Source organism: Pseudorca crassidens, chromosome 10, assembly GCF_039906515.1.
Source record: "Pseudorca crassidens isolate mPseCra1 chromosome 10, mPseCra1.hap1, whole genome shotgun sequence".
Lineage (NCBI taxonomy): Eukaryota > Metazoa > Chordata > Mammalia > Artiodactyla > Delphinidae > Pseudorca > Pseudorca crassidens.
This window is the reverse complement of record NC_090305.1, coordinates 83,117,182-83,144,637: the sequence shown is the minus strand read 5'-3', so window position 1 is coordinate 83,144,637 and position 27,456 is coordinate 83,117,182. Positions and strand designations below refer to the sequence as shown.

The following is a 27,456-nucleotide window of genomic DNA, read 5'->3' as shown; positions in this document are numbered from 1 at the left end:
TATTTATAGTGCTGTGTATCTGTTAATTCCGAACTCCGAATTTATTATCCCCCCTTTCCCTTTCGTAGCCATAAGTTTGTTTTCTATGTCTGTGAGCGTATTTCTGTTTTGTAAATAAGTTCATTTGTATCCTTTTTTTTTAGATTCCACATATAAGTGATATCAAATAACATTTGTCTTTCTCTGTCTGAGTTCACTTAGTATCATAATCTCTAGGTCCATCCATTTTGCTGCAAATGGCATGATTTCATTCTCTCTCTCTATATACACACACACACACACACACATATACATATATATATGTATATACACACACACACACACACACACATATCTTCATTATCCATTGATCTGTTGATGGACATTTAGGTTGCTTCCATGTCTTGGCTATTGTAAATAGTGCTGCTATGAGTATTGGGGTGCATGTATCTTTTCAAATTAGAGTTTTTGTCTTCTCCAGATATATGCCGAGGAGTGGGATTGCGGGATCATATGGTAGCTTCATTTTTAGTTTTTTAAGGATCCTCCATACTGTTCTCCATAGTGCCTGCACCAATTTACATTCCCACCAACAATGTAGGAGGGTTCGCTTTTCTCCACACCCTCTCCAGCATTTATTATTTGTAGACTTTCTGATGATGGCTAGTCTGATTGTTGTAAGGTGATACCTCCTTGTAGTTTTAATTTGCATTTCTCTAATAATTAGTGACCTTGAGCATCTTTTCACGTGCCTGTGTCTTCTTTGGAAAAATACCTATTTAGGTCTTCTGTCCATTTTTTTATTGCATTTGTTTTTTTGTTGTTATTGGGCTGTATGAGCTGTTTATATATGTTGGAAATGAATCCCTAATTGGTTGCATCATTTGCAGATATTTTCTCCCATTCCGTAGGTAGTTTTGTTTATGTGGAAACCTTATTTCTTGACCATGAAGACTATTTCTACTGACTAGCATTCTCCCTTAGGATTTTTATTCTAGGAGATAGAGATCAGAGCAAACAGAGTCCCCTCATAATCCATCACCTTAAAAATGATGCTTCAGGTTGAGTTTGCAGAAAACTATAGCATGGGAGAGGAAAAGCTGGAGAAACAGCACAACTCAGTTATTTTTAGGGGATTGTTTCATGTTTAAATAATGACAAGCAGGGCTTTCCTGGTGGCGCAGTGGTTGAGAGTCCACCTGCCGATGCAGGGGACACGGGTTCGTGCCCTGGTCCGGGAAGATCCCACGTGCCGCGGAGCGGCTGGGCCCGTGAGCCATGGCCGCTGAGCCTGCGCGTCCGGAGCATGTGCTCCACAACGGGAGAGGCCACAACAGTGAGAGGCCCGCGTATCGCAAAAAAAATAATGATAAGCAAAGTGTGTAACAAATAATTGATGAAGGAATCATATCCAGAATATGTAAAGAGCATCTTATCAGGAATAACAAGACAACCCATTAGGAAAATACGCAAAGAATATGAACAGGCAAGTTACAGGAGAGAAAACATTAAAAAAATGATAGAATGTTCAATTTCAATAGTAATCAGTAGTTTTAAATTAGTATAACATCAATATATCATTTTATCTTTATGAGATTAGGAAGATTTTTAAAGGTGGACAGTGCAGAAAAGAGTTAATGATTGTTAGTTTTAAGGCTGGCTTACCAAGTTGGTTCTTGGCTGGGATCTTGGAACTTGGATTTCAGGAGGGTTCCTTCCATTCCCAGACCTAATAGCAGATCACTGTGTTCTAACTGTTCATGCAAAAGATATGCTTTATTCTTTCCTTCTGAGAGTCTGGAGCTTACTTTCATGCCAGGCAGAGGCTGTCTACATGACCAGTTCCTAATAAAAACTGTGGGCCTTTATGTGTAATGAGCTCCCTTGAGTGTCTAACGGGCATATTTCACACATTGCCCTGGGAATTAGAGTGACTCCACTGGGGAGGGGACCCTTGCACCTGATTTCATTTGGACTTTGTTCCCCCTTGAGCCTTTTTCCTTTGCTGATATTGCTTTGTACCCTTTTGCTGTAATAAACTATAGCTTTGAGTACAATTATATACTGAGTCCTGTGAATCCTCCTAGCGAATCTTCAAATGTGGGAGTGGTCTCAGGACCCCTGATACACTAATAATAGCAATATATTGGCCTAAGTTTGGGGAAATGGGGTCTCCAAGAATTTTGGTAGAAAAGTAAGCTGGCACTACCATTTTGGAGAATTTAGCAATGCCTAGGTAAGTTGAAGGTGGCTATGTCTATTTCCAGGTTCAGATAGTTTAGAGCAAAAGAAGATTCACACGTTTGTTTTTAAAAAAAAGCATTATAATGACACTTACTGCAGCCTTGTTGTATTGTCAACAACATTGGAAATAATCTAATTCTCTCTGAAGGAGAAATAAAATTGTTATGTTTTTTAAATGGAATATTATACAACATTTAAAATAATTCAAAATTACATCGATTGTCTGGTTAAATTTCTGTAGACTAATGTGAATCAAAAAGACAGAGGTATATTGTTGTAAATTTAAAAGCCACAGAATTCCAGGTGTATACATATGAAAATATGAAATAATGGCTAATCCAGGACAGGGTCTAAGTCCCCCCCTTTCTTATTTAAATGATAAAATTGTCTTAAAGTAAGCTCTGAACCCTTTTCTTGGAAAAAATTCCACACATTACTGATCTGTGTTCTCTTTTCCATTTGCAAAACAAATCTTGAATTTCATAGTGAGTGAAGATGCTATGGCAAACTCTTTCTCTAGCAATTTATTACTTCATTGGCTCACTGCCCTTGACAATTAGGAGAAGATTTATAGACTTGTCCCCTTAATAATTGGCAATTAATTGGAGATTAGATGCCAAAAAGTACAGTATTTTTAATGTAATGAGAAGGTTGAGGCTTTTCGCTTCCAAATGTCCCGGAACACAGAGTAAATGTTAACCGGCAGCATAGTTAACCCTGCCCTTTTGCACATCCACAGTAAAGAGGAGTTTTAGTTTGATGATCATAAACTTTAGCTAGTGTGGCTAGTTTGAATGTAAAGCTCAAGTGTAAACAAAGAGGGCCTATGTCTTAAGAATCCTTCCCTGTGTGCCCCTGGTGCACCTTGATAGGTACTGAATATGATCAGTAAGGATCTGTGTGGGATAAAGAGGGACTGTATCCTGAGTCTTCTTTGGAATTTTGTGTCTCACTCATAAGGACCTATATGGGATAAAAATATACTGAATCCTGAGATTTGGGAATGCTTTTGTCTTAGGCGGCAGTACATTTGGGTCCCATAACATCTTCACTACTTACAGTTCAGATGATAACTGTTAGTGTGTTTTTATTGTCTAGAACTCTGGTCTCCTAAGGGGAATATATATCCTAGGTTCTAGGCAATGGAGATTTTGCTGGTAAATACTTTTGTCCTTGTGGTCAAATTCAAGAGTACCTCAGACCTAGCAGTAGAGTTGGCAGGTGTGACTGTCACCTATCAGTGATTGACCAGTTGGTTTTATTTTCTGAACTACAATTCCAGCACAGTGCCAGGAATATATTAAACATGCACTAAATGTTAACCCGTTTACACGTGTCCAGACAATTTTAGCGCAAGTAGAGTTTTATTCCCTTCCAGAAACTCTAGAAGTATCCTTTAATCCAAATTTCCCTGTGCCTGTATTTTGTTTCTGGCCATGTAAGTCAATAGGTTTTATGTTTATCTGCATTTTTTTTTTTTTTTTTTTTTTTTTTTTTTTTTTTTTTTTTTTTTTTTTGCGGTACGCGGGCCTCTCACTGTTGTGGCCTCTCCCGTTGTGGAGCACAGGCTCCGGACGCGCAGGCTCAGCGGCCATGGCTCACGGGCCCAGCCGCTCCGCGGCACGTGGGATCCCCCCGGACCGGGGCACGAACCCGTGTCCCCTGCATCGGCAGGCGGACTCTCAACCACTGCGCCACCAGGGAAGCCCCTATCTGCATTTTTAAAAAGAGTAACAGTCCATCTTTGGACTGATCTCAGCTCTTTCTCCACTGCTTCAACTGTTGTCCACTCGAGGGGTAATCTCCACCTTTCAATAAGTGCTTTCTCTTTGCTAAGCAGTGTCTGAATCTCATTTAATCCTCACAACAGGCTTGTAGCAGAACTACTGTTACATCAGAGCTCTGTTTTTACAGATGAGAAAAGTGAGGTTCAGAGATTAAGCAAGGCACTTGGGTTCACCGGCTAATAAATAGTAGAACCAGGATTTACACCCGGGCCTGTCTGTTTTAACCACCAAGATTTACTCCACTCTTCTTTCAGTTTGTTTCTCTAATGGGAAGTTGAAAATTAAGCATTTACAACAGTGCCTACCACAGAGTCATTCAATAATAATGTATAGTTTTAACTTTTGAAATTGATTTTATGAAGTGTAATTTACATACTATAAAATGCACACATTTATATATACAGTTCCGTAAATTGTTTTTATTCTTCCAACTCTCTTGAAAGTTTCTGAACATCATAGAAAAACTATGTACCAGGATATATGCTGTTACTAAAAAAACAACGAAATAGAATAAATCAGATATAACTGATACACATGCTACTACTGGCTTCCACAAGCTGAGAAAGGAGTTAACTACTTGGCAAAAGAAATAGTCCTTGCTAGACTCTTAGAATACGTACTTCAAAATCAATTATTATTGTCAATTTAGAAATTGGCTAAAGTTGATTTTCCAGATGAAACAAAGTTGGAATTTGCTTGCAGTCACATTTCACAGGCTTAGTGAATTTTATAGCCATTTATGCACATGTTCAATAATGCACTGAAATACCATCATTAAGAACCCCAAATGTAGATGCTCATTGAACTTTTTTGAGTGTTGTGGAGAAAGAAGAATGACGTTTTGAATATGGAGTCATTTGAGGCTGTCACTATTTTACATTTCTTTACTTAAGAAGAATTTGGAGCATCTTAAATATGTTTTCTTGTAGCTATAAGATTCACAGCAGGTTTCTTTAAACCCAGCAACTGGAAAACAAGTGTACGTAATCACATATATATAATCTCATATATCCCATCATCTTTACATAATTCTATTGATGAAAAGCAAATCATAGGTGCTCCCCACAATCAATGAGAGGGGATAACACAGTCATTAAACTCCTGGCCATGAGGAACATATGTGCCACTTTAATGTCTGTGCATTACAGTTACAGTTCCATAAGTTTTGATAAATGTATAACCCTGTGTTATTACTACCACAATTGATATTTACTGTATTGGAATCACCCAGCCTCCCAAGTTTCCTTGTGATTCCTCCTTTCAAAGAATTTTTTTCTTGAAATCACTGTTGACTCTCAGGAAGTTGTAAAAAAATAGTTCAGACTTCCTGTGTACCCTTCACCCTGTTTCTTCCAGTGGTAACATCCTTACATAACTACAGTACAGTTGCAAAGCCAGGAAACTGACATAGATACACTCCATAGATCTTATTCCCTTGTGTGTTAGTCTCTGCCTACCCTCAGCCCCAGGTAACTGCTGGACTGCTTTCTATCACTATAGTTTAGCCTGTTCTGAAGCTTTATATATAAATGGAATCATACAGTATGTTCTCTTTTGTGTCTAGCTTCTTTTGCTCAGCATTATGTGTTTGAGATTCATCCGTATTACTGTATGTGTTAGTGGTTTGTTCTTTTCAATTTTTGTGCTGCATCCTATTTGAATATAGTACAGTTTGCTTATCCATTCACCTGTTGATGGACGTTTGGGTTGTTTCCAATTTGGGGCTATTATATAATGAATAAAGTTGCTGTGAGGATTCATCTATAAGTTGTGCGTGCACATGCGCGTCTGAGTGTGTGTACTTGTTTTCATTTCTCTTGCATAAACAGTAGTGGAATTGTTGGGTTATTTGGTTAGTGAAGGTTTAACTCTATAAGATACTGTCAAATTGTTTTCCCAAGGGGATGAAACGTTTTATACACCCACTAGCAGTATAAAAAGAGTTCCTGTTGTTTCACAGCCTTGCTCTCGCTTGATTTTGATGTTGCCATTCTGGCAGGTAGGTGCTGGGATCTCATTGTGGTGTTAATTTGCCCTTTTCTGATAACTAGTGAAATTGAATATCTTTTCATGTGCTTAATGGACAATCATATATATATATATTTTATAAACTGTCTATTCAAACCTTGTGCCCATTTTAAGGAGGGGTGGGAAGTGGGGTTTGTGTGTGTCTTCTTCATTTAATAAATATTTGATGACTAATTAAATGTTTATTGAACGACCTGAGATTGACCTATGAATTTTTGTTTTGGCCACTTGAAGCCTTACAGGTACTACAACTCAAATAAAAGAGTCAAATTGGGTTTCATTAGTCTATTCTAAAATGATCAGCTAAAGCAGGGAATCTGGTTTTGAACATGATACTAAAATAAAGATCACTAGTTTCCTCCCCTACATAGGTCATAGCATCTTCTGAACCATGGCTGTCATCCCCATGACTTGCTCGTTTTGACCATGGGAAAATTGTCATCTGAAGATGTGAATTTTGTGGTTCACATGGATACTGCCTTGCTGCATTGTTTCTTTAATGCTAGAAATGCTCTTACCTAATTTTTATCTTGTCAAAAAATGGAAGGACAATCTTAGCCTCATTATTTTTAGTTGTCACTGAAGCAGTTTTCTCCATTAAGAATGAATATTAGCGAGGTTGATCTATAAGCCTTCTGCTGATCCTGTAGACTATAATTTGTGTTTATAATTTAAAAAAAAAGTTTGGTTACCTTCTCCGTTCTATGATACATTTTTGTAACAATATACTTTTTTTTAGCTTCTGTTTTGTTCTGTTAACTGTAGAGAGTTAAAGAGAAATAAACACATAGACCAGCCCAGGTAACTACTGCTTAAACAGCAACAAAATTTGAAAAAAATTATGTTTAGTGTTTATAAATCAACACAGAAAAGTAACATCTATATATCTGTATCTGTCTATGTAATGAAGAATGATGTCTCCTCCTTTATTTCCCAAACTCAAGTCCTTCTCCCTAAAGGAAACGATTGTTAAAACTTTCTGATGATTCCTTCCATTAATACATGCTCTCTCCTTTTCTTTGTTCTTCTCACACAAAAGTGGTCAGGTAGTAGGTACAATTCCACATGTTTTCCTGCAGTACAAGCACATGAAGATGTAGCTTGCACAGAGTAGTTATGTGGGTGAACTGTGCTTTACTTCGTTGATCCCTGGTGGTTGTTTCCAGGTTTTTGGTGTTTATTTTTATTTATTTTCTGTTATAAAAATGCTGCAGTAAACAATACTAGAGATTTGGGCAGACTTTTGCAAATGTATAGGGTAAATCTGTTCCAGTTGGGTCCCTGGTCAAAGGACACTTTGTAATTTGTCAGCTATTGCTAGATTGCCCTCTTTAAGGTTTCAGCCACATCCACTCCATCTAATAGTGTCTGCAAGTGTCTACGGCACATATTTTAAATGTAATAGCCTCATTTCAATTCTTTGTTATTTGAGCCTCCTAGTGTTATGTGAACTGGGACCTCCAAATTAATGCTGTTTCAATGCTGTTTTATCTTTATTACATTCTTCCTTGCTTTTTCCCCTGCAGAGGAAAACCTAAAGTAAGTCTTCTTGATGACTGAGGGTGGCGGACTAGAATGGCTTTGCGTGGCTTTCCCTCACACAGCTCTCAGGCTGCTCAGTCTCTAGGAAGCCCGATGGTTGATGCATTCTGTTTTATGTATTTCCTGTAGGAGGAAAGCTGAACAAGGACCTGCGACATTTTCTCAATCAGCGGTTCCAGAAAGGGTCGCCTGATCATGAGCTCCAGCAGACCATAAGAGATAACCTTTACCGCCATGCTGTGCCTTGTAAGTAGCCAGTTTGGAGCGTCTTACTGCGGGGTGGGTGGGTGAAAAGTTGAGGGGAGAACTAAGAGCTCAACAGCTGGTTCTGGGACACTTGGCAGTTTGCTCACGTAGTGACTCCGTAAGTCCAGGGAGTCATGATTGACAACAGGACATGCAGTACTGCGCCAGGTAAATTACTCGGTTTTCAAGTTCTGGCTTGAGAATACTGGGCAAATTATTTATCCTTTGTAAGGTCCAGTTTTCACAACCGTGAAAAGGACATCTCACTCCTACTAACTTCACAGAACTGTTAGGAAGTCAAAGTCAAATGCTCGTCAAAGCATTTGTGTACAGTATGGGTGTGGTGTAAGCCTCATAATTGTTAACCATGATTGTCATTAATGGGGTGGACCAGGCCAGAGGACTTCATGCTCACCTCTGAGGAGATCCATGGGACTCCGATAGCCTCTCAGCAAAGGGAATGCCTCAGTGGACTCTCTCTTCTTCTCCACCTTTATCAGATTCATAAATCATGATTTCACATAGGATTTTCTTTGAAGAAATGGTTTCCACAGATTAAAAAACCCAAAGCCCCAGACCCATTAGATCAGACCAAATCTGAGAAAGCAAGACATAAAATGTAGGGACTATGACATCAGGGATTTTGTGGCATGGAAGGAAGAAAGGAAAGAAGGAAGGGAGGAGGGAATCAGCCTATGGGGTAGATGAATTGGCAGCTCAGTGGTCATGAGGTATTGCCATGCTCTACCAAACTACATTGCTGTACAGCTCATTATGAGGTGGGAATTCTGGGAAGACATACAGTTACTTGCTTTCATTCAAAAGAAGAAGAAAGAATGATTCTGATTTTATTGCTTGGGAGTTTTCTTTTCTCCTATTACCCAGTCCTTCAAAGTTTGACAGGTGTTTAGAAATATTTTTTTTAATCAGCAAAAACAAGGAGGAATAATTTGAAGTTCAAGGTACCCTGCTTATGGCTGTGATTTGTTTGCTATGAATATTTTCTTTAAAAAAATAATATTTTGCTAGTGATATCCTAGAGTGCTATTGTTTCCTCGTACTACTGCAAAATAATGAACAGAACTGATTTCAGGCATACCATGGATCTGCAAGGACTTAGACTGGAAGTCTAGATGGGAAACTTTAGCGATCAGAGTTTAGAACAGCCCTGCCTTCCTCTTCACTTATTAATAAAACCAAGGCTCCAAGAGGAAAAGAGGTTGACTACAGGTAACTTGGGTCAGTGCCCCCAGGTTGCTTCTTTCTGCTGAGTGGCAGAGCTGCATTTGACAGAGAAAACATGATAATGTATTAATGTGAATCTCTGGCCCTCAGTTCTTTTAATTTTGCATCATTAGAATTGAAAACTACAATTCTAATAATATCCTAATAATAATTCCTTACACTTGGATTAGTAATAATAATTCCTAATGTCAGTCTCATGAATGAGGCAGGGATTATCTATCTGTTTTTTATAGAAATAAAGAAAGAAACCAAGACACGAAGATAAGCCAATAAAAACAAGGCTAAAGGTGATCAGGGCCTTACGTCATTGCCTCATCTCTGATATACTGTCCAGATTTACTCTTAGAATATTCCTTTGAGGTTGGGATTTTTAATACCCATTTTACAGGTGAGGAAACAGAGACACAGCACGACCAAGTAACTGTTAAATCGCAGTTCCAGGGTTTTGGGACTTGTAAGCCATCCAGGGCTATTTTTGTAGCTCGACCATTGCTGCCTCTGAAGTTCTAGTACAGCAGATTGAATGCAGTTTTGCAGAATTCAGTAATTGCAGAATCATGATTGTTCTCTGTGTAATTTTTCCCCTACTCAGATTCCAATTTAAGAAATGGGGAATGAAGCAAATGAGCACACCATTTCTTGACGCATCTGTGGTGTTACTATGGTTACATTTTGGCAAGCTTTTCCATTTATTTTTGCCACTGATTTATTGGACCTGACTGTGAGCTAAATGGCTTGATTTTAAGCTTACCACTGTGTAGGAATTGGGGCAAAAATGACCTCAGCCTTTTAAAACAGTGGAAAATCATGTTTTGTCTTTGCTGTATAATGCCATTGGTATTGATGTTTCATTTCTATGAAACCAGTAAATCAGGAACTGAGAATGAGGAAAGAGTCTTCCTACTAAAGAGAAAACAAGAAACATTTCACTTTATATTTCCTGCATAAAACAGGAAGGAAATTCAGGAAGAGGTCTGTTTCTGAGTCTGGCACAGTATGTGTGTCTTTGAACATGAGTAGACCAGGGGTGACTTGGGATTCAGTTATGGGCTTGGGTAACTGGGGCCACATTTGTGTTTATTTTGATTCTTTGGCCCATGTGACTGGTAGAGCAGAACTCTGTACCAGGCTGTTGTGCTCATGGATTAGAAAGCCCTTGATTGGAGCATGGATCCTCCCAGTGATAGTGTAACTGTGCCACAGGGAAATGAGCTCCTGTAATCTGTATTTTCCAGAACTTCCTGCTGCCAATAGGTCAGTGACTTCAGTCTTTTGAGAAGGGATGATCTCATGAACAGGTGTTTGCGAGCTGGGGTAGACTTCCTGTACATTTTAGGAGGTTCACATGTCATTAGAAATTAACAAACAAAACCTGTTTGTTCTCAAGTTTGTTTTAGTGTCATCATAGTGTAGTAGAGCCTTCTGGGCACCGTGATGGATTTTGCCGTTCAGGATTCCATTTTACCCTAATTCTTTGGCAAGGAAAATGCAGGTAATAGCATCCCTCTTTTACAGGTAAGAAAGTGAAGTAACAGATGTAACTTCCTCAAAATCTTACCAGTTCTAAATGCCACATTACTCACTTCTCAATACAGTGCTCCTTTTTTTAATTGGCTTTATTGAGGTATAATTCATATATCATACAATTCACCACTCAGAGTGTTCATCCAATGCTATTTTTGCTATAGTTATTATTATTCTCCACTTCGCTTTTGCTTTGATTCAAAAACATTTATTATTTCCATGGTATGAAAAATGTCATCGTAGTTAAAATTTAATTATATTATCATTGAAAATCACTACCCCCAAAAATTTATGGCCAAAAAAATAAAAATAAAAAGAACTAGATGCAGAATGAGTCAGCCCTGGTGTGAAATCTGAGGGCTGTTCTGTAGCTGGCTGGCCTGGTATGGGTCGTGTAACCTCTCTGAGTCTTTTCTTAACTCTTCAGTAAAATGGAAGCAGAAATACCACCTCCAGCATTGTCTCACCAAGTACTGACAGAAGCCCTAAGAGATGGGTCCATTGGAGGAAACAGAGGCTCAGAGAAGTATATAGCTTGCTTAGGATCACACAGCAAACAGCATGGTTAGGGTTTAATCAGTTCTCTCTCTAACTCTTTACTGGGTATAATCGACAGTCATGTGATAAGAGCAGTATACCATGGGCTACTGAGAGTGAAAGAAAAAAGAAAAAAACATTCTCATTGCTGAATTTTTAGTTTTAGCTGTTCAAAATCATGGGGTTTTATGTCTTGGGGGTGGGGGCTAGTTAAGGCACCATATCTTACAAATAAGTATCTTCTCTGTGATTTTCACGTATTTCACTGGTGTGTACAGTAGAATTTTAATAACTGCCTAATGATTATTCAGCTTTTAAAAAATCACTATAGGATTCTTTTGGGATATCTCAGTTTATCTTATTTTTCAGTAGATCTTTCTTTGTATACACATGAAAAACCACCTTAAGATAGATGGATTTGAAATGCATGTAAACGTCATTGGTGTTGCTCACTTCTCTCATTTCTCAGAATCATCTGGATACTATTCCTGTCTCCTGCCCCCTCAAATTCTGATTATATTCCCAACCTGCTCCCCCTCAATTCTTTAGTCCTACAAACTTCGTCCATTGCTCGAATACACCTGGTATCTTCTTGTAACTGGGTATAAATTATTACCTCTTATCTCTCTCATCTTTCCATCTAACCAGTTCATAGCCTTCTTGTAAGCTTTAGCCTAGAGGCCACTTCCTCCAGGAAGGCCTCCATAGATTGGCCTATTGCCTTCCTCACTGCTCCCACAGTGCCCCCTCTGCCCCCCTTCCACCGCATACACGCCTGCTGCGTGTCTGTCTGTCCTGTTAGAATCTAATTTTTCTGAGGTCAGAGACTGGATCTACCTCAGTGACTAGCCCACACGTAGCTTAGTGCCTAGACCATGGGATAAATATCTGTTGAATGAATGATCAGATGAAGAAATGGATAAAGACACTTGTTGTTTTTCTTGTTTTCTCTTGATTACATAACATTTGGGAGAAACAGCAGAGCTGCTCTTACCATAAAGCTCTCAGAATAAAGGGCAGCTCAGAGGCTTGAGCTCTGAAATGGCTGATGAGGACCAACCCAGAGGAAAAAAATCAAGGCTCCCAGTGAGCTTGGAACTAGAGTGCCCATTCATAGCTCCTAATTACAGTCTAGATATCGCTGTACCTCCTGCACTGATAGCCTCCCTGCTTTATGACTTCTTGTCCTAGCTGATGTGACAACATCTGAGATTCTTGCTTTGGAACGGCTGATTTGCCCATGAAGATAAATGCATTACCTGACAGGGCTTTTCATTTACTCTACTGCTGCTGTCAAAATGAGATACAGCTTATCCAGGAGTCCTGGGGCTCCGGAATATTGAACCAAACCCCTCTTGTTCCTTCTCCCTTCTCTGGGCTTAACAGCGATGGAACGCATCTTTCTTTTCAAGCAGAGGTCATCTGAAAGAGGAAAGGATAAGTCAGTTTTGTTCTGTAGATTAACAAGTTGTTGATCAAGGCTCTCCCTAATACCAAGATCATTATAATCTGTGGAAGAGGCACTGATCATTGATTTAAAGGAGTTTACAAAGGGATTAAACGTGTTTGATCTCCAAGACCATTTAAATCTGATGCAGTAAACATGGGTGATCCTGGTCTTTATTTGTAGAAGTGCGATATTCTAATGGGCATGTTAGCATTTGCTAACCAACAGTTGGCGTTGTTTATTATTTTTGAATGTGACTGTGATGTCAGGAGCATAAATTACCTTTGGTATTATTTGAATGTATTAGTTTCTCTTAACCATAGCTGTTTCTAGTTCTGCTTGCCTAGAACCAACTCATTCTACAATTAGAGCTCATGATATGAACTAAACCAGTATGTCAGCAAGAGGCCAGGATAAAGAACTGGGTTTTGGAACATTGCTTCTTTCGTAGAATGTGCATCTCTGTGTTCAGGTTGTGTTTGACCTGAGTGGAAGGCTTCAGGTTGTCATACATGAAGTAGACAGTTCTGTTAGCATCCCCAGGACTGATCAGATGAAAGTCACTGGAAACTTTCTCACTGTGGCTATTGCCCTTGTCCTCTTAGGAGAGTTAAGTGCTGTCTAATATGAAAGGATCACTTAAGTCTTTACCAAGCCTAGCCTCGTTGCAGAACTCTGACTAGTAACAATAATAACAGCTCTCCAGGTTTTGGACTCCTACTGTGTACCAGGTACCCTGCCATGATGCTTGTACATAGGTCATCTCTCACTCTGGCCTCATGGAGGCCACACAGACTATTAAAAGTCTAAACTCAAACTCACTGGACTCTTAAACCCTCCCCGTTTTCTATTCAATTGCAAATGTTTGTTGCCCATAATAAGAGTGTATGTCCCTCCTCCCTTCTCCATCAGTTCTCAACTCTTGCTCTCGCCTTCCCTTTAACCCATCAGTACTATATTTTCCCATGTGCCCCCAGCCAGTCTGTGGTCTGGAGACTCCTCTTATCCACCCTTACTGCCTACACCTGACCTTTCCTTCCTCCTCCATCAAGTCTTTCTTGTTCTACGTTGATGTCCCATTGGCTGTCCTCTAAGATGCCAAGAACTAGAATAAAGAAGTGAATTGTTCATATTATGGTATAGGGTTCTCTATCCTACATAATACATATATTTTAACAGATAACTTTAAATGTGGCGCTGCTAGAACGACCCTATGAGATGGGATGTTCTGGCAAAAAGGCAGATTCATAGGTAGGGATGAATTCTTATGGTTTTGACTTGGTTTTGTACTTTTTCTAGTGCTTAACACAGTATAGTATACATAGAAAACATTTTAAACACAAGATTGTCTATGTCAAAGGGCTTTCCCCCTCTGCTTGCTGTTTCACTTCTCAGACCTAGTTTCCTGTTCCACTGAGTTTAAGCTGAGAAAGTAACACAATAGTCTAGCCAAGGAGTTTTGTGCCAAATTAAAAAATAATGGGAGCACTTCCGTGGTGGCGCAGTGGTTAAGAATCCGCCTGCAATGCAGGGGACATAGGTTCGATCCCTGGTCTGGAAGATCCCACATGCCGCGGAGCAGCTAAGCCCGTGTGCCACAACTACTGAGCCCACGTGCTACAGCTAATGAAGCCCACGCGGCTAGAGCCCGTGCTCCACAGCAAGAGAAGCCACCGCAGTGAGAAGCCCATGCACCACGAGGAAGAGTAGCCCCCGCTCGCCACAACTAGAGAAAGCCTGTGCACAGCAACAAAGACCCAGTGCAGCCAAAAAAAAACCCAACACCAAATGAGGCTAAATATAATAAAATATTTTTAAATTCTTAAAAAAAATAATGGGATTAGAAAAAAAACCTTTTTGTTTAGATGTGATCTGGAGTTAGAGTTTGGGCTCAGATAACTCTTAACAAATTTTCATCCACTTGAATGTCTGCTGGGGCATGGAAATATCACGAGGGAAGCAGGACGATCCTTTGTTTTCTGATAACAACCATGTCATAAATGCCAGGAGCACACCACTTCTCATTTCTGTAGTGCCCCTCAGGGAACATTGAAACCATTAGTGTGGAATCTCTTCTTACTTCTCACCAAGGGAGGAGACAATTATCCCATCAGTGAGTTCCTGAGAAGGACTTGGACTTTCCTGATTTAAACATTTTCTCTTCTCCTTGGGGCTAGATCATGAGATGTGTTGGGCTTTCTGGTATGGCAGACTGGAGTGGCTGGCAGGCTCTACCCCTTACCAGCGTTGCTGACTTGGGTTTTCTGGGACTCTGTTGTCTCATTACCTGTGTTGATGTTTCTGAGGCACCTAAGGCCCCGGCAGTGATCACGGCACTTCATAGGTCCTCTATTTAAAGGTCCTGTATGTATATGTTTTTTGTTTTGTTTTGTTTCCAGCCGCGCCGCACAGCTTGCAGGATCTCAATTCCCTGACCAGGGATTGAACCCATGCCCTCTGCAGTGAAAGCGCCGAGCGCTAACCATTGGACTGCCAGGGAATTCCCAAACATCATCCTCTCTGTAGACCAGTCTTCTTTCTTCTGTACCCCCTTTCCCTCCCCTTTCTAACATGACTCCTCAAGTCCAGCATTCTCTCTTTTTTCTTTCAAGTTCTCTTTAGACTTTGGGCCTTATATACATGATTCTCCTTTTTATGATTTTTATGATTTATATAATTCTTTTAGGGGGGGCAAGCTAAGTTAAAAAAATGATTTTCCAACATTTCTTGAGTAACAACCCAACACTAGATGCTAGGTGAGAACATAGTGAAGATTAATAATTGGCTCATTTAGCCAATAATAGGCATGCTTGAAATAGCACATTCTCCGCATATTCCCAGCATCAGCTGATCCCCCGATGTTCTTTTTTCTTTGTATTTCTTATCATATGTTGTTAACCCTAATTGCCATTGTATATTTGCTGAGTGGATGGAGTCATATTTGAAAAAAAAAAAAAGGAAAGAAAAACTATGTGGACTTGATTTATATGTGTCTGCTAATACACTCACGTAAACATGGTTTGGGTGGTGTTCTTTATTCTAAGGTTCTCAGGGGTGTGGAACGAGGCAAAGCTATAGGAGTTTATATTTAAGTTTAATTAGAGTTGATGTCATTTATAATCTTCTTATGAAAATATGTTAGACCAGCCTTATTGTTTAATAACATCTGTCGTTAACGGAGTGCTTACTATATGTACCAGGTACTGTGCTCAGTGATTTACAAGTTTTGTCTCTTCTAACCTTCACCAGACTCTGAGAGTCATAATGTTATCACCCCTGTATTAGGAGCATGGCAGTTGAGGGTTGAGGAGCTTATAAGTGTGTTGTTCAAGATGAGCAGTTTAATAATGATGGAAACCAGATAATTCAAACCCAGTTCTCACCTCCCCCGAGAGTCCATGCTCTTGGTTTATATCTCTGGGTTCAGTCAGCTTAAAGACCATTTTTTAAATTAATGTATTGAATTTGAAAAAGAGGCTTCTATTAATAACATATGGATTAGTCCTTGGCTGGGTGTAGGATACTAATATATCTATTTGGCAGCCATGTTAATTCATTAAATTGCTTTATAATTTTAGCTGACATTTTTCGTCAAGAGTTGTTGCAATTATAAAGCAATTTCTACAGCAATTTATGTAGGGACCGAGAAGTTTCATAGTATCCTTACCATCTATTATTTATTTTAAGAAAAGTTTTTACCAAATTTTAGTAATTTTAGATTTAGTAAGAATTATTTAAGTCAAGAGAATGAAATGCAATACGTTTTTAAAGAAATCTTGTATCAAATGTGTTTAATAAAACTACGTACACATAAAATTTCTGGCTTCTCTAATGGATAATGTGCATTTATGCTGAGATCCAACTAAGAACACTTCACCAGTTATGCTCTGATGGGCTTACCTAAACTCCATATGAAATGAGTTACCCAAAATGATTACCTTAAATTTAAACAACAAGAAAATGTCACTTGTGTTAGTTCAACCATAATATGAATAAAGTAGACTTATTAACCACTCAATGACGTTTTTTCGTCTTGCATCGAAATGAACTAATTATACATCTCTATTTTGAGGAAATACACTCTAATGTATTTAGGGATAAAGGGCCATGGTGAATGCAACTTACTCTCAAATGGCTATAAAACATTAAAAATGATTAAAAATTTGTACTATTCTTATTCTTGCAACTTTCTGTAAATTTGAAATTATTTCCAAATAAAGTGTATTAAAGTAAACCCATACCAAAAATGTTTTTAAAAAGCAACCAGTATAGTTTTGGGAAAGGGGGATTTTATGTGAACGTTATGTTTTTGGTTTTCCCCCTTATTAATATTAATGTGTTTTTAGCCTAGAATTGAGATTTTGTTAGTACTTTGATAGATCTTGTCTGTTAAACTATAGCAGGACTAGTCTGAAAGACATCGTGCATATATTAAAACAAAAATCTAACACCTATGGAATACCAAGTACATGCTAAGTGTTTTAATTATGGTTTCTCGTTTAATAGTGTAACTCTTATTTTCACTTACAGATGAGGAAACTGAGGCTTAGTAAGATTAATGACCTGTCTTAAAATTGTGGAATGGGACTGGAGCTCAGGCACGCAACATGGATACTAAAGCTACCACTAGTAACCACCACATTTTCTTTGCTCAGACTATGTGTACATCTGTGTGTATAGATACATATATACCTACTGAATACATCTTAGAAAATAAATTAGGAACGCTTTTTTTTTTTTTTTTTTGCCACGCCGCCCGGCTTGCGGGATTTTAGATCGAACCCATGTCCCCTACATTGGGAATGTGGAGTCTTAACCACCTTACTGCCAGGGAAGTCCCAGAAACAATTATCTTAAATGGATCCTAAATATCTGCTAATGGGATTCTAGATGAATATAACAGTATAATAATCATCATTAGAATTGTTAACATACGTTGAGCACTTGGCATGTGCTAGGTTTTATTCTATATTAGTGTAATAACTCATTTAATCCCCACAATGGTCTTGTAGGTATGTGCTATTACTCTCCACATTCAGGGAAACCGAGGAATAAAAAGATTAAATAACTTGCTCAAGATGTCACAGCGAATATGTGGTAGAGCTGTGTTGTCTTGTTCTAGAAATTTCCCTCTTAGCCAGTGGCTCATATTGCCTATTATTTATAGCTCTAGAGAACATTTAAATTAAAAAAAAGGAAAAAGAATCAATAATTAAACATACTCCTTTTTGGGGGAGGGGAGGAGATACCTTTTGTTATGCTTTTGAAGATAATTTCATCTTAGTCTTAGATCCCATCAGAGCCACCACATTATACAAATCCAGGGGGCACTATTCAGTTCGTAATGTATGTGAATGGCGCCCTTGGTGGTGGACAGCACCGTGACTGCCTGGTTTTATGCAGTGGCTGAGTTCCGGTAGTAGATACTTAGCTAGCCTGAAAGATAGAACCAAATTGCCATTCATTTGGGAGGTATTTGTCTCAGTCATGTGAAGTGGTACCTTACTCCAATGAGGATAATATCCACTGGGTACTTGAACACCAGAAGCCTAATCCAGTCCAGTTACAAGATCTCTCCATTCTTAATTAAGCTAATTAAAGGTTTGAGACGTACTAGAATTGGATCTTTGGGGTACTGTTATTTCTTTCGTTTACCCTTCCTTCAGTCAGTTGATCCATCTACTCACCCAGTCATTCTCCATTTATTCCATTTATCTGTCCATTTAACAAACACGTATTGAATACCACTGTGAGCAGGTCACAGTAATAGAGGCTCAACATTTAGGGGTAAACTGGTTACCTTTCCTGCTCTCGGGGAGTTTATAGTATAGTAGGCAACCACTATAACTAACAAGATGCAGGTATAAGAGAGTAAGGTAAATCCCACAGTAGGGTAAGCCCAGGACTATATGACATACAAGGACAGGCACCAAGCTCAGTCTTGAGACCAGTGAATCAATGTGACTAGGAAGTGAAATAAAAAAGAGAGACAAAAGGAAAAGCAGCAGAACCTCTTTCCTAGGGAGAATCAGGAAACATCTACTCATGTAACCATGGGCAAATGGCTCTATTGAACATCTCTAGGCTTAATTCCTCTTTAAAAAGGAGTCTTTATTAGGGGTATAATAGACCCATTAAGCATCTTAATATCCCAGGGTCAGTCCGAAGATAATGTAATCCTTTGCACAGTGCTCTCTCCTTATGACTCCTCAAGAATAGACCACTCGTGTTTTTGAGTCTTCTGACATATTTAAAAACAACAACAACAACAAAAACCAGTGCTACAGCAAAAGATAGGACATGGTTTTAATGTTTGCAGTTAATTAATACTTTTAACATACACATAGCAATGCAGTATAATTGTGCTGTTCATCAATTGCAAGATGTATAAAGCATTAACTCAAGGTACTCTAAAGGCAGTATAGTCTGATAATAGACCCCAAGTTCAAATACTTATCATTCCTTTTAGTGTGTCTTTGTAACTGTAGACATAACTTTATTTGACCGTAACAAAAGTCTAAATTTAAGGCTCTTCATGAATAGGAGACCTGAGTCAAAGATCTTCTTGCCCCTTCCCCTCCTCGGCAACCTCCAGTAGGTATGGGATGCTACGAGATGACTCTTTGGACCAAGGTTTGGCTCTTTCAGATCCAGGATCAGTTGGTTGTTAATGGAAGAAGCCAAAGTAGGGTAAGTAACAGTCATCCAAGGACTATCTAAGCAGCAAGATGGGCCCTTCCAGAACCCCAGTTGTACCAGGGCTCAGCCTTCTCGTTGATTTTATTTCTCACACTCCTGAAGGAAAACATTTAATTCCTTGGACCGTTTCTTTGGAGGTTGCCACATTTCTAGTTGGGACTTCTCTCCTCCCCTGACCTCCCTATTAGAAGTGAGGCCATACTATCCTCTTAAGTGCTTTGCTTTGAAAAGTGAGACAATTTGGTTATACTAGAAATGAAGTCATTTTCAAGGTCAGCCAGCTTGAAAGATTTATTACTTTGGCTTTCTAATTGTAGTTGCTGTACGTAAATGAACTTGACATTTTTCTCCTTTCCTGTCTCATAAGATAAGGTCATTACAAACAGACCTTACAGGACTGTCAGAAGTTACAACTTCTGTATTCTTAGTTTTCATCATCAACTGATTTGAAGGATGCACATTCCTTATTTCCATCTCTAAATGGTTTTGCACAGTGTCAGCATCATTTAATTAGTGATATGGGGGGGGGAAGCACATCTATTTCACAGGAATTTTGAAAAAAATGTTGCCTAAGTTGTAGATAAAATATTCTCTAGATATATGACTTGAGAATGAGACATCCTATAAAACCATCGGATGAACTGAAATTTGGTGTGAGTTCTGATGGTTTGGTGCGTGACTATAAATAAGTCTGAGAATCTACATGTTTTTGCCCCAGTGGAAAATTTGTGGCTAATATAGATTGTGTTGAATTTCAGGTTTGCTGCTTAATCTAGTCCTCACATAGGCTACCTGCTAAAAGGTGGGCATTCAGAATCCTTCCTTAGGCTAGAATCAGACACCCCATGCAAATCCACCACTGTCTGGGATCCTTGGGGGGAATTTTGTACCTTCTCACTGTAGATATGGATGATTTACGAACTGAGAAGCAAACTGTCAGATACAACTAAAAAATACGGTATCTTTAGGGAACATGGAGTAGTTGAAAACAATAACTTGTTGATACAATTCTTGCTGTTTTTTTTTCTGAATTCATGTTGTATGTGTTAGGGGCCTGGCCTGGCCTGGCACATCAGCCTTTCTCCTTTCCTCTGTTCTTTTCTCCCTCCCACTGTCCTTCCCTCCTTCAATTTCTTACCCCGTCTCTCTTTTTTTCCTTTCCTTACACCACAGACTGGTCCATTTCTTCCCCTTGTTCCAGACTCTGGCAGTAGAGCACAACACTCAATGACCATTAAAGGAGCTAGGTGTATTTGGGTTCTAACAGAGACCTTTAAAAAAAAAGTTAAGGTAGAAAATAAATAAAACACATATAATAAGTCACATAAGTCTTAAGTGCATAGCTTGATGAATTTTTACATCCATGTGCACACCCACATGTCACACACACACACACACACACACACGTATGTAGCCATTACCGAGATCAATATACAGAACACTGAGTGTTCCAGCAGGCTCGCTCGCGTCTCTTCCCATTGAGCACTTCTCTCTCCCAGAGGTAATCATGATTCTGACTTACCCCCCTAGATTATTTTGCCTGCTCTTGAATTTCATATAAATACAGTATGTATTATTTTGTTCTAACTTCTTTGTCATCCACATTGCTTGCATGTAGCAGTAGTTTGATTTTTTTGTTGTTGTTGTGCTGTCTAGTCTTACATTATATGAATGTACCACCATCTTTATCCATTCTTCTGTTGATTTAAACTGTCTCCAGTTTTTAGCTACTGCTGGGAATTTCTTTTTTTTTTTTTAATTAATTATTTTATTTATGGCCGCATTGGGTCTTTGTTGCTGCGCATGGGATTTCTCTAGTTGCGGTGAGCGGGGGCCATTCCTCACAGCGGTGCATGGGCTTCTCACTGTGGTGACGTCTCTTGTTGCGGAGCACCGGCTCTAGGCGTGCGGGCCTCAGCAGTTGTGGCTCACGGGCTCTAGAGTGCAGGCTCAGTAGTTGTGGTGCACGGGCCCAGTTGCTCCGTGGCATGTGGGATCCTCCCGGACCAGGGCTCGAACCCGTGTCCCCTGCATTGGCAGGCCGATTCTTAACTACTGCACCACCAAGAAAGTCCTGGGAGCTTTCTTATATAAGTGGATGTATGTATGCACTCATTTCCTACCTAGGATTGTTGGTTCCCTGTGTAGGCATATGTAGGCATAAGCGGCTCATCTACAACAGATACTGCCAAACAGATTCCAAAGTGATTGTACCAATTTGCACTAGTACCTACATGCGTGAGAGTTCCAGTTGTTTCTTGTCCTCACCAACATTTGCTATTGTCAGCCTTTCCAACGTTTTGTCATCCTGGTGGATATGCAGTGGTATCTCATTATGATTTGAATTTGCATTTTTTCTGATGTAGAATATTGAGCACCTTTTCAAATGTTTATTGTCTATTTGGAGAGTTTTTTTGTGTGAAATACCTGTTGAAATCTTTTCCCATTTTTCTTTTTAATTGGGTAGTTTGTCTTTTTCTTGCTGATTTGTAGAAACAGCTGGGTTTTAATCCTGACTCTGCTTCTTATTAGTGGTGCTTGGACAGGTTGCCTCACCTTTTTGAGCTGCATGTATAGGATGGGTCCAGTAATACCTGTTTTATAGGTTGTGGTGAGGATAACTTGAAGAAGTGGATGTTAATGACTAGCTGTGGTTCCAAGCACAGAGAAGGCATGGGTGACTAGTATCTAAATTGAGAAAAAAATCTATTCTAATATCAGATGAGCAGCCCATTAAGATATTTTAATATATTTCTTTCTCTTTCCCAATGTCCTCTTTTCTTTTTTATATTAGTAGCACGAAAGGAAAGACAGTGGCCATATGCATAATACGTAGTAGGCCAAAGTGACTGATCTCTTACAAAGGATCACTAGAAGTCGTATCTATTCTCCTAAGAATTTTGTGCTTGCAACTGGGACAAATGAGAACCAGAAGAGAGTTTCTGAAAAGAAGAGAATAAGATAAAATGCAGATGTAGGACCCAATTAAAGAAATCTGCCTGCCCTGGGTAGTGGTGGGAAGCATGTCTTTTATTTCCTCTTTCTTCTTTGTCAGCCAGCTTCTTGAGACTTCATTTCCTCATTTTCAAAATAGGAGTAACAATTACTTCCTTAAAAGGTTGTCAGGAGGCCTGGCACAATCTTGGTCTCCTGTAACCACTTCACATCTGGAGGATTCTGGGATGGGTCACAGTTATGGTGATAGTGCTAGCTGTGATAGGATGGTGGTGATGGTGTTGAAGATGCTGAATGGACCACTTCTGTTAGGAGGCTTGTTGCCAGCCCAAGTGTATAGCTGTTTCAGGGGCGGAGGCAGTGGCTGTTTCAGGGAGTAGTGTGAGCTGCAGCATGAGGTGGGAAGGCCAGAAGGGGGAAAGAGTCCTCTACTGTGGGAGCACCCAGCACAGGATGCCCATTTGTATCCCAGATTCGTGTATGTTGGAGTTGATATGGGCATCCCAAAGCATATTCCTGTGATGGATTATATATTCCTAAAATACATAGAAATCAGAAGAGGAAACATCCTAGTGACACAGGCAGTTATTGAAACTCGCCTTGAACACCCGTATCAGCAGTGACCAGAACCTGGTTTCAAGGGAACTTCCTGGAAAAGCAGCCTCCTTTCATACTGCTGAGAGGCACAGGGTTGTGACTGCTGAGTAAACACAGGCTTTGGATGTGGACAGAACTAGGTTTGATAAACAGCCCCTCCATTCTCTGGCTCTGTGATCTCGGATAAATTACTTCCCGGAGGTTTCCTAATTTATAAAATGGGGAAAATAGTACCATCCCAATAGAATTGTGGTGAGAGTTGAGTGACGTAATACATAAGAAGCACCAAGAGAGGCCCTGGCAGGTAACAGGTGCTCAAACTGCAGAAATATATCCATGTATCTGATGAGTCGCTGTGCACACTCTATTTCCATGACAACTGTTTAGTGAGCAGAGTGGAGTGATGCAGAGGAGGAGAGGGTCTTTCGATGTAACCAGGAACACTTGCTAGACCTTATCTCCGGGTTGTGGATGAAAATGGGCTTCCTTGCAGGATTGGCCTCTGTAATTCTTCCACTACAACGTTGAGTGTTAGAGCAGTTACAGTTGAGATAAGTCTGCTGTGTGACTCACGCACCATCAAGGCCACGTTGGACAATTTATAATTTACTAACATAAGGCCCACTGATAGGCACATTCAAATGGTGCGTGCTGTAGGCTTAACTGATTCTGTCTTCCTCATTAACTCTGATCTGCTGAAAGCCCTTCAGCACACGCTAAAGGTAGGATAGGCTAGGCCAACTGGAAAGGACTAGTTGGCCCCCATGGGCGAGTTTTTCTTTTATTGTCAGCTCTTGGGCTCTCTATCCCTGAGTTTTTGCATATCTGCAAGAAGGTAAGCACTCCCTACAGTGGTGCCCCGCCCCCAAGAAGCACACTTGCCTTTCACATCACACTCCCTGGCAAGTATCAGATCTGTGTTTCATGCCCCCTTTACTTACTTATTGTGACAGATGTATTCAGAAGCTCATTTGGCTGGTACATGAGTATAGTGACAAGTTCTAACATGCACATGGTGAATATACTGTTGGGAGTCCTAATTTGTGTCCTGAAGGCAGCAGGAGTCAAAAGACACAAAGATGATACTGTAGGTTCAATGTTAAGTTGCACAGCTTCAAGGAGGGAGGGGTGTGGTCTTGTAAAACAGGTCATTTGTAGAGAGATATGGTCATACAAATGTAAAGAGTCAATTTTGAGAGCATCCCTTGTGCAATCAAAGTCTGAGGTTCCTGGAACTTTGATCTTTGATTGTGCATTGCAGGATCATTCTTCTTCTTTAGCTATCTTAAATTGCATATTTGCATTGCATGAGCCATTTTCGGTTGTAATAGCTGGAAGCTTGCTTTTTCTGCATTTTCTTGGAAAACCTGTAGAAAAAGCTCATTTGTGTTCCATCCAAGCAGATGGTCATCTTTCACACCTTGAAGAGAAGTAATGCTAGAATTGTGGCACTTGAAGGTAAATGTTCCATGTCTGCCCTATTTCCATTTCTTGTTGCAGAAAGCCATAAGGATTCTGTTGATTTCCCATTTGCTGTTTGATCCCCCTGTTGACTTACAAAAGCCAGAGAATTGTCAATGGAGTTGTTTCTTCGTAAAGGGGTCTCTTCCTCACACTTCCATGGCAACTCAAGTTAAAATCCAGCTGGAAAATACTATCTCAAGCTGATATATATATTTTTAATGGTGGAAATCAAAGGTTATTATAAGGAAAATACCCATCTCTTTGGGTATATAAATACCCAAAGCTAAGTGATACGTCATTTATCTTTGACATATGAAAGTCATTATCTTCCATAAGTCATGAAAAAACATGAACAATAGAAACTCCAATATCGCTCTTCTCTTACATGTTGATCTTATTATATTCAGGCCCTTTGGTCACTTTAAAAAGCATCAGATATAAAGAGACACTTCTGTTTTCCTTCCTAACACTATTTTCCTTAATAACCAAAATATTTGTTATTTCTTATAATCATTATAAACTTATGTCCATATCTAACTAGACGTCATTTTCCAGACAGAACTTGGCTGCAGAATCTAAACAACACAGATTAAATTATTATCATTTGAAGAGCGTTTTTCATTTTTATCAGTATCTCCCTTGGTCTGTTAGCACTATTATTTCTTGATTCTCAGAAAGTAAGAAATCAATAATTTTTTCTGCATTTGGCTGTTGTTGAACATAGATGTAGATGTTTAATGTGGTAGTTTTCTTTTTTCCTGGAAAGCTGTTAATTCATAGATGTATCTTAAAATTAATGACATCTTAGAACTAAGAAAATTTTGGTGTTATAAAAATTACCAGGCTACCGCTTTAGTTCCTTAGGAATTTTGCCTACAATTAGAATAAATTGCCATTTGGTGGCAATAATACTTCCCTCTTATCTACCCTCCATGGTTCCCTCAATGGCATGGAAAATTTAGTCCAGGTCTCCAGTGAACACCTTAATTTTTTTCATTCCAAATTAATTTTTCTCTTATGTAAGCAATACATACCCATATTTCATTAAAAACAAAAGCATCACAATAAATTTTAATATCCTCTTTAACCATCCCACCCTCATACTGTTTTCATTTGTCTTCCCCAAAGGTGACCATCGATTGCCATTTTAAATTATTCCTCTGGGATATTTTTCTTATCATTCATAAATATATATATGAATCCACAGAAAATGGATAATATATAGTAGAGCGAGAGTGTGTGTGTTTGGATTAACATAAAGGGTGCCACAGTCTTCTTTGAAAGTCTTGGTAAAATCTGTCTGTAAAGCATCCTGGCTTGGGACATGATTTTTTCCTTATGAAAGCTAGGAAAAGGGGGTGAGGAGATAATTCTTTAACTTCATTTCATTTTGGTTACAGTCATTGCTCTACTCAGGATTCCTACTGCTTCTTGAGGTAGTTCCATTAATTTATTGCCCTCAAAAATGATCTATTCTAACTAGACTTTGAAATTAACTGGTATAATGCTGTACATGGTATTCTCTTATACATGAAAATAAATCTCATATATTTTTAATGCCACCTTTTTTGCTCTAAAGTTGATTTATTTTGTGATTTCTCCCTACCCTCCCCAACCCAGGGTCATATTTGCCAAAGGCTTTTCAATTTGATTAGTCCTGTCATAAAAATAGCTTTTTCTCCTGATTTTTTCTTTATTGCCTACAGTTACCTGTCTATAATGCTACCTTAATTTCATTATTCCCTTTTTCTACATTTTAAAAACAACTTTATGTAAATTTAATTCACATAGTATACAATTCACATCGTTCTCAAAAAGTCAGGGTTTTTTAGTATATTCACAAGATTGTGCAGCTGTCACCACAGTCTAACTTTAGATGTTTTTTATCTCCCTCCAAAAGAATCCTAGACTCGTTAACAGTTATGCCCCATTTCCTCCCAAATCCCATAGCTTCAGTAAACTGCTAATCTATTCTCTGTCTATAAATTTGCCTGTTCTGGACATTTCATATCAGTGAAATCATACAGTATGTAGCATTTTGCGTCTGGTTTCTTTAACTTAGCATAATGTTTTCAAGGTTCATCCAAGTTGCAGCATGTATCAGTACTTCATTCCTTTTTATTGCTGAGTAATACTCTATTGTATGGATATACCGCATTTATTAATTCATTTGTTAGTTGATGGACATTTGGTTTGTTTCCACTTTGGGCTATTATGAATAATGTTGCTAGCAACATTCATGTACAAGTCTTTGTGTAAAGGTATGTCTTCATTTCTCTTGGCTATAGATCTAGGAGTAGAGTTTCTGGGTCCTCACCAATACTTTTTAATGATGGCCATCCTAGTGAGTATGAAGTGGTATCTCATTTTGGGTTAGATTGGCATTTCCCTAATGACTAATGATGTTGCACTTCTCATTTGCTTATTGGCCACCTGTGTATTGTCTTCGGAGAAATGTCTGTCCAAGTACTGTGCCCATTTTTTAGTTGTGTTATTTGTCTTTTTGTTGTTGAGTTGTAGGGGTTCTTTATATAGTCTAGATGCAAGTCCCTCATCAGGTATGTGATTTACAAATATTCTCTCCCATCCTGTGGATTGTCATTTCACATTATTGGTAATATTGTTTTCAGCACAAAACTTTTTGATTTTAATGTAGTATAATGTACCTATTTTTCCTTCTGTTGCTTGTGCCTTGGTGTCATTGTCTAACCCAAATTTACTCCTATGTTTTCTTCTAAGAGTTCCATAGTTTTAGATGTTACTATTGGGCCAGTGATCCATTTTGAGTTACTTTTTATGTACGGTATGAGGTAGGTTTCTAACTTGATTCATCTGTATGTGCATATCCAGTTGTCTCAGAACTATTTGTTGAATTTTCTTTCGTGTTTTAAAAAATTCATTTCATTTTTATTTCTATAGCTTCATGAATAGAAAGCATAAGTCATTAATTTTGTCTCTCCTGTTCTCTAATACATGCATTCAAGGCTATAATTCCCTTCTGTGTAGGAATCTAGGTCTATCCCACAGATTTTATTATTATTATTGATAATTTTTCCTTCTTTTTCTGTTAATTTCTGTTTTTATTGCATTTTACTCCATGAAGGTGGCCTGTATTATGTCACATAATAAAACTGAATATAATTTTATCCAAAGGACATTTCT

At 38.8% G+C, this 27,456-nt stretch overlaps 1 protein-coding gene across 25 annotated transcripts in view; it reads left to right on the top strand.

Annotated features, from left to right (window-relative positions):
- MAGI1 (membrane associated guanylate kinase, WW and PDZ domain containing 1) overlaps positions 1-27,456 on the top strand; it is a 622,973-nt gene that overhangs the window by 359,517 nt on the left and 236,000 nt on the right. For 24 of the 25 annotated variants that reach the window (XM_067755101.1, XM_067755099.1, XM_067755095.1 and 21 more), the window contains exon 2: positions 7,710-7,826. In XM_067755101.1, coding sequence (XP_067611202.1) covers positions 7,710-7,826 — 117 coding nt within the window. Of the gene's footprint in view, positions 1-7,709; positions 7,827-27,456 lie in introns of those variants that run through there. The other variant, XM_067755113.1, reaches the window with a different exon arrangement.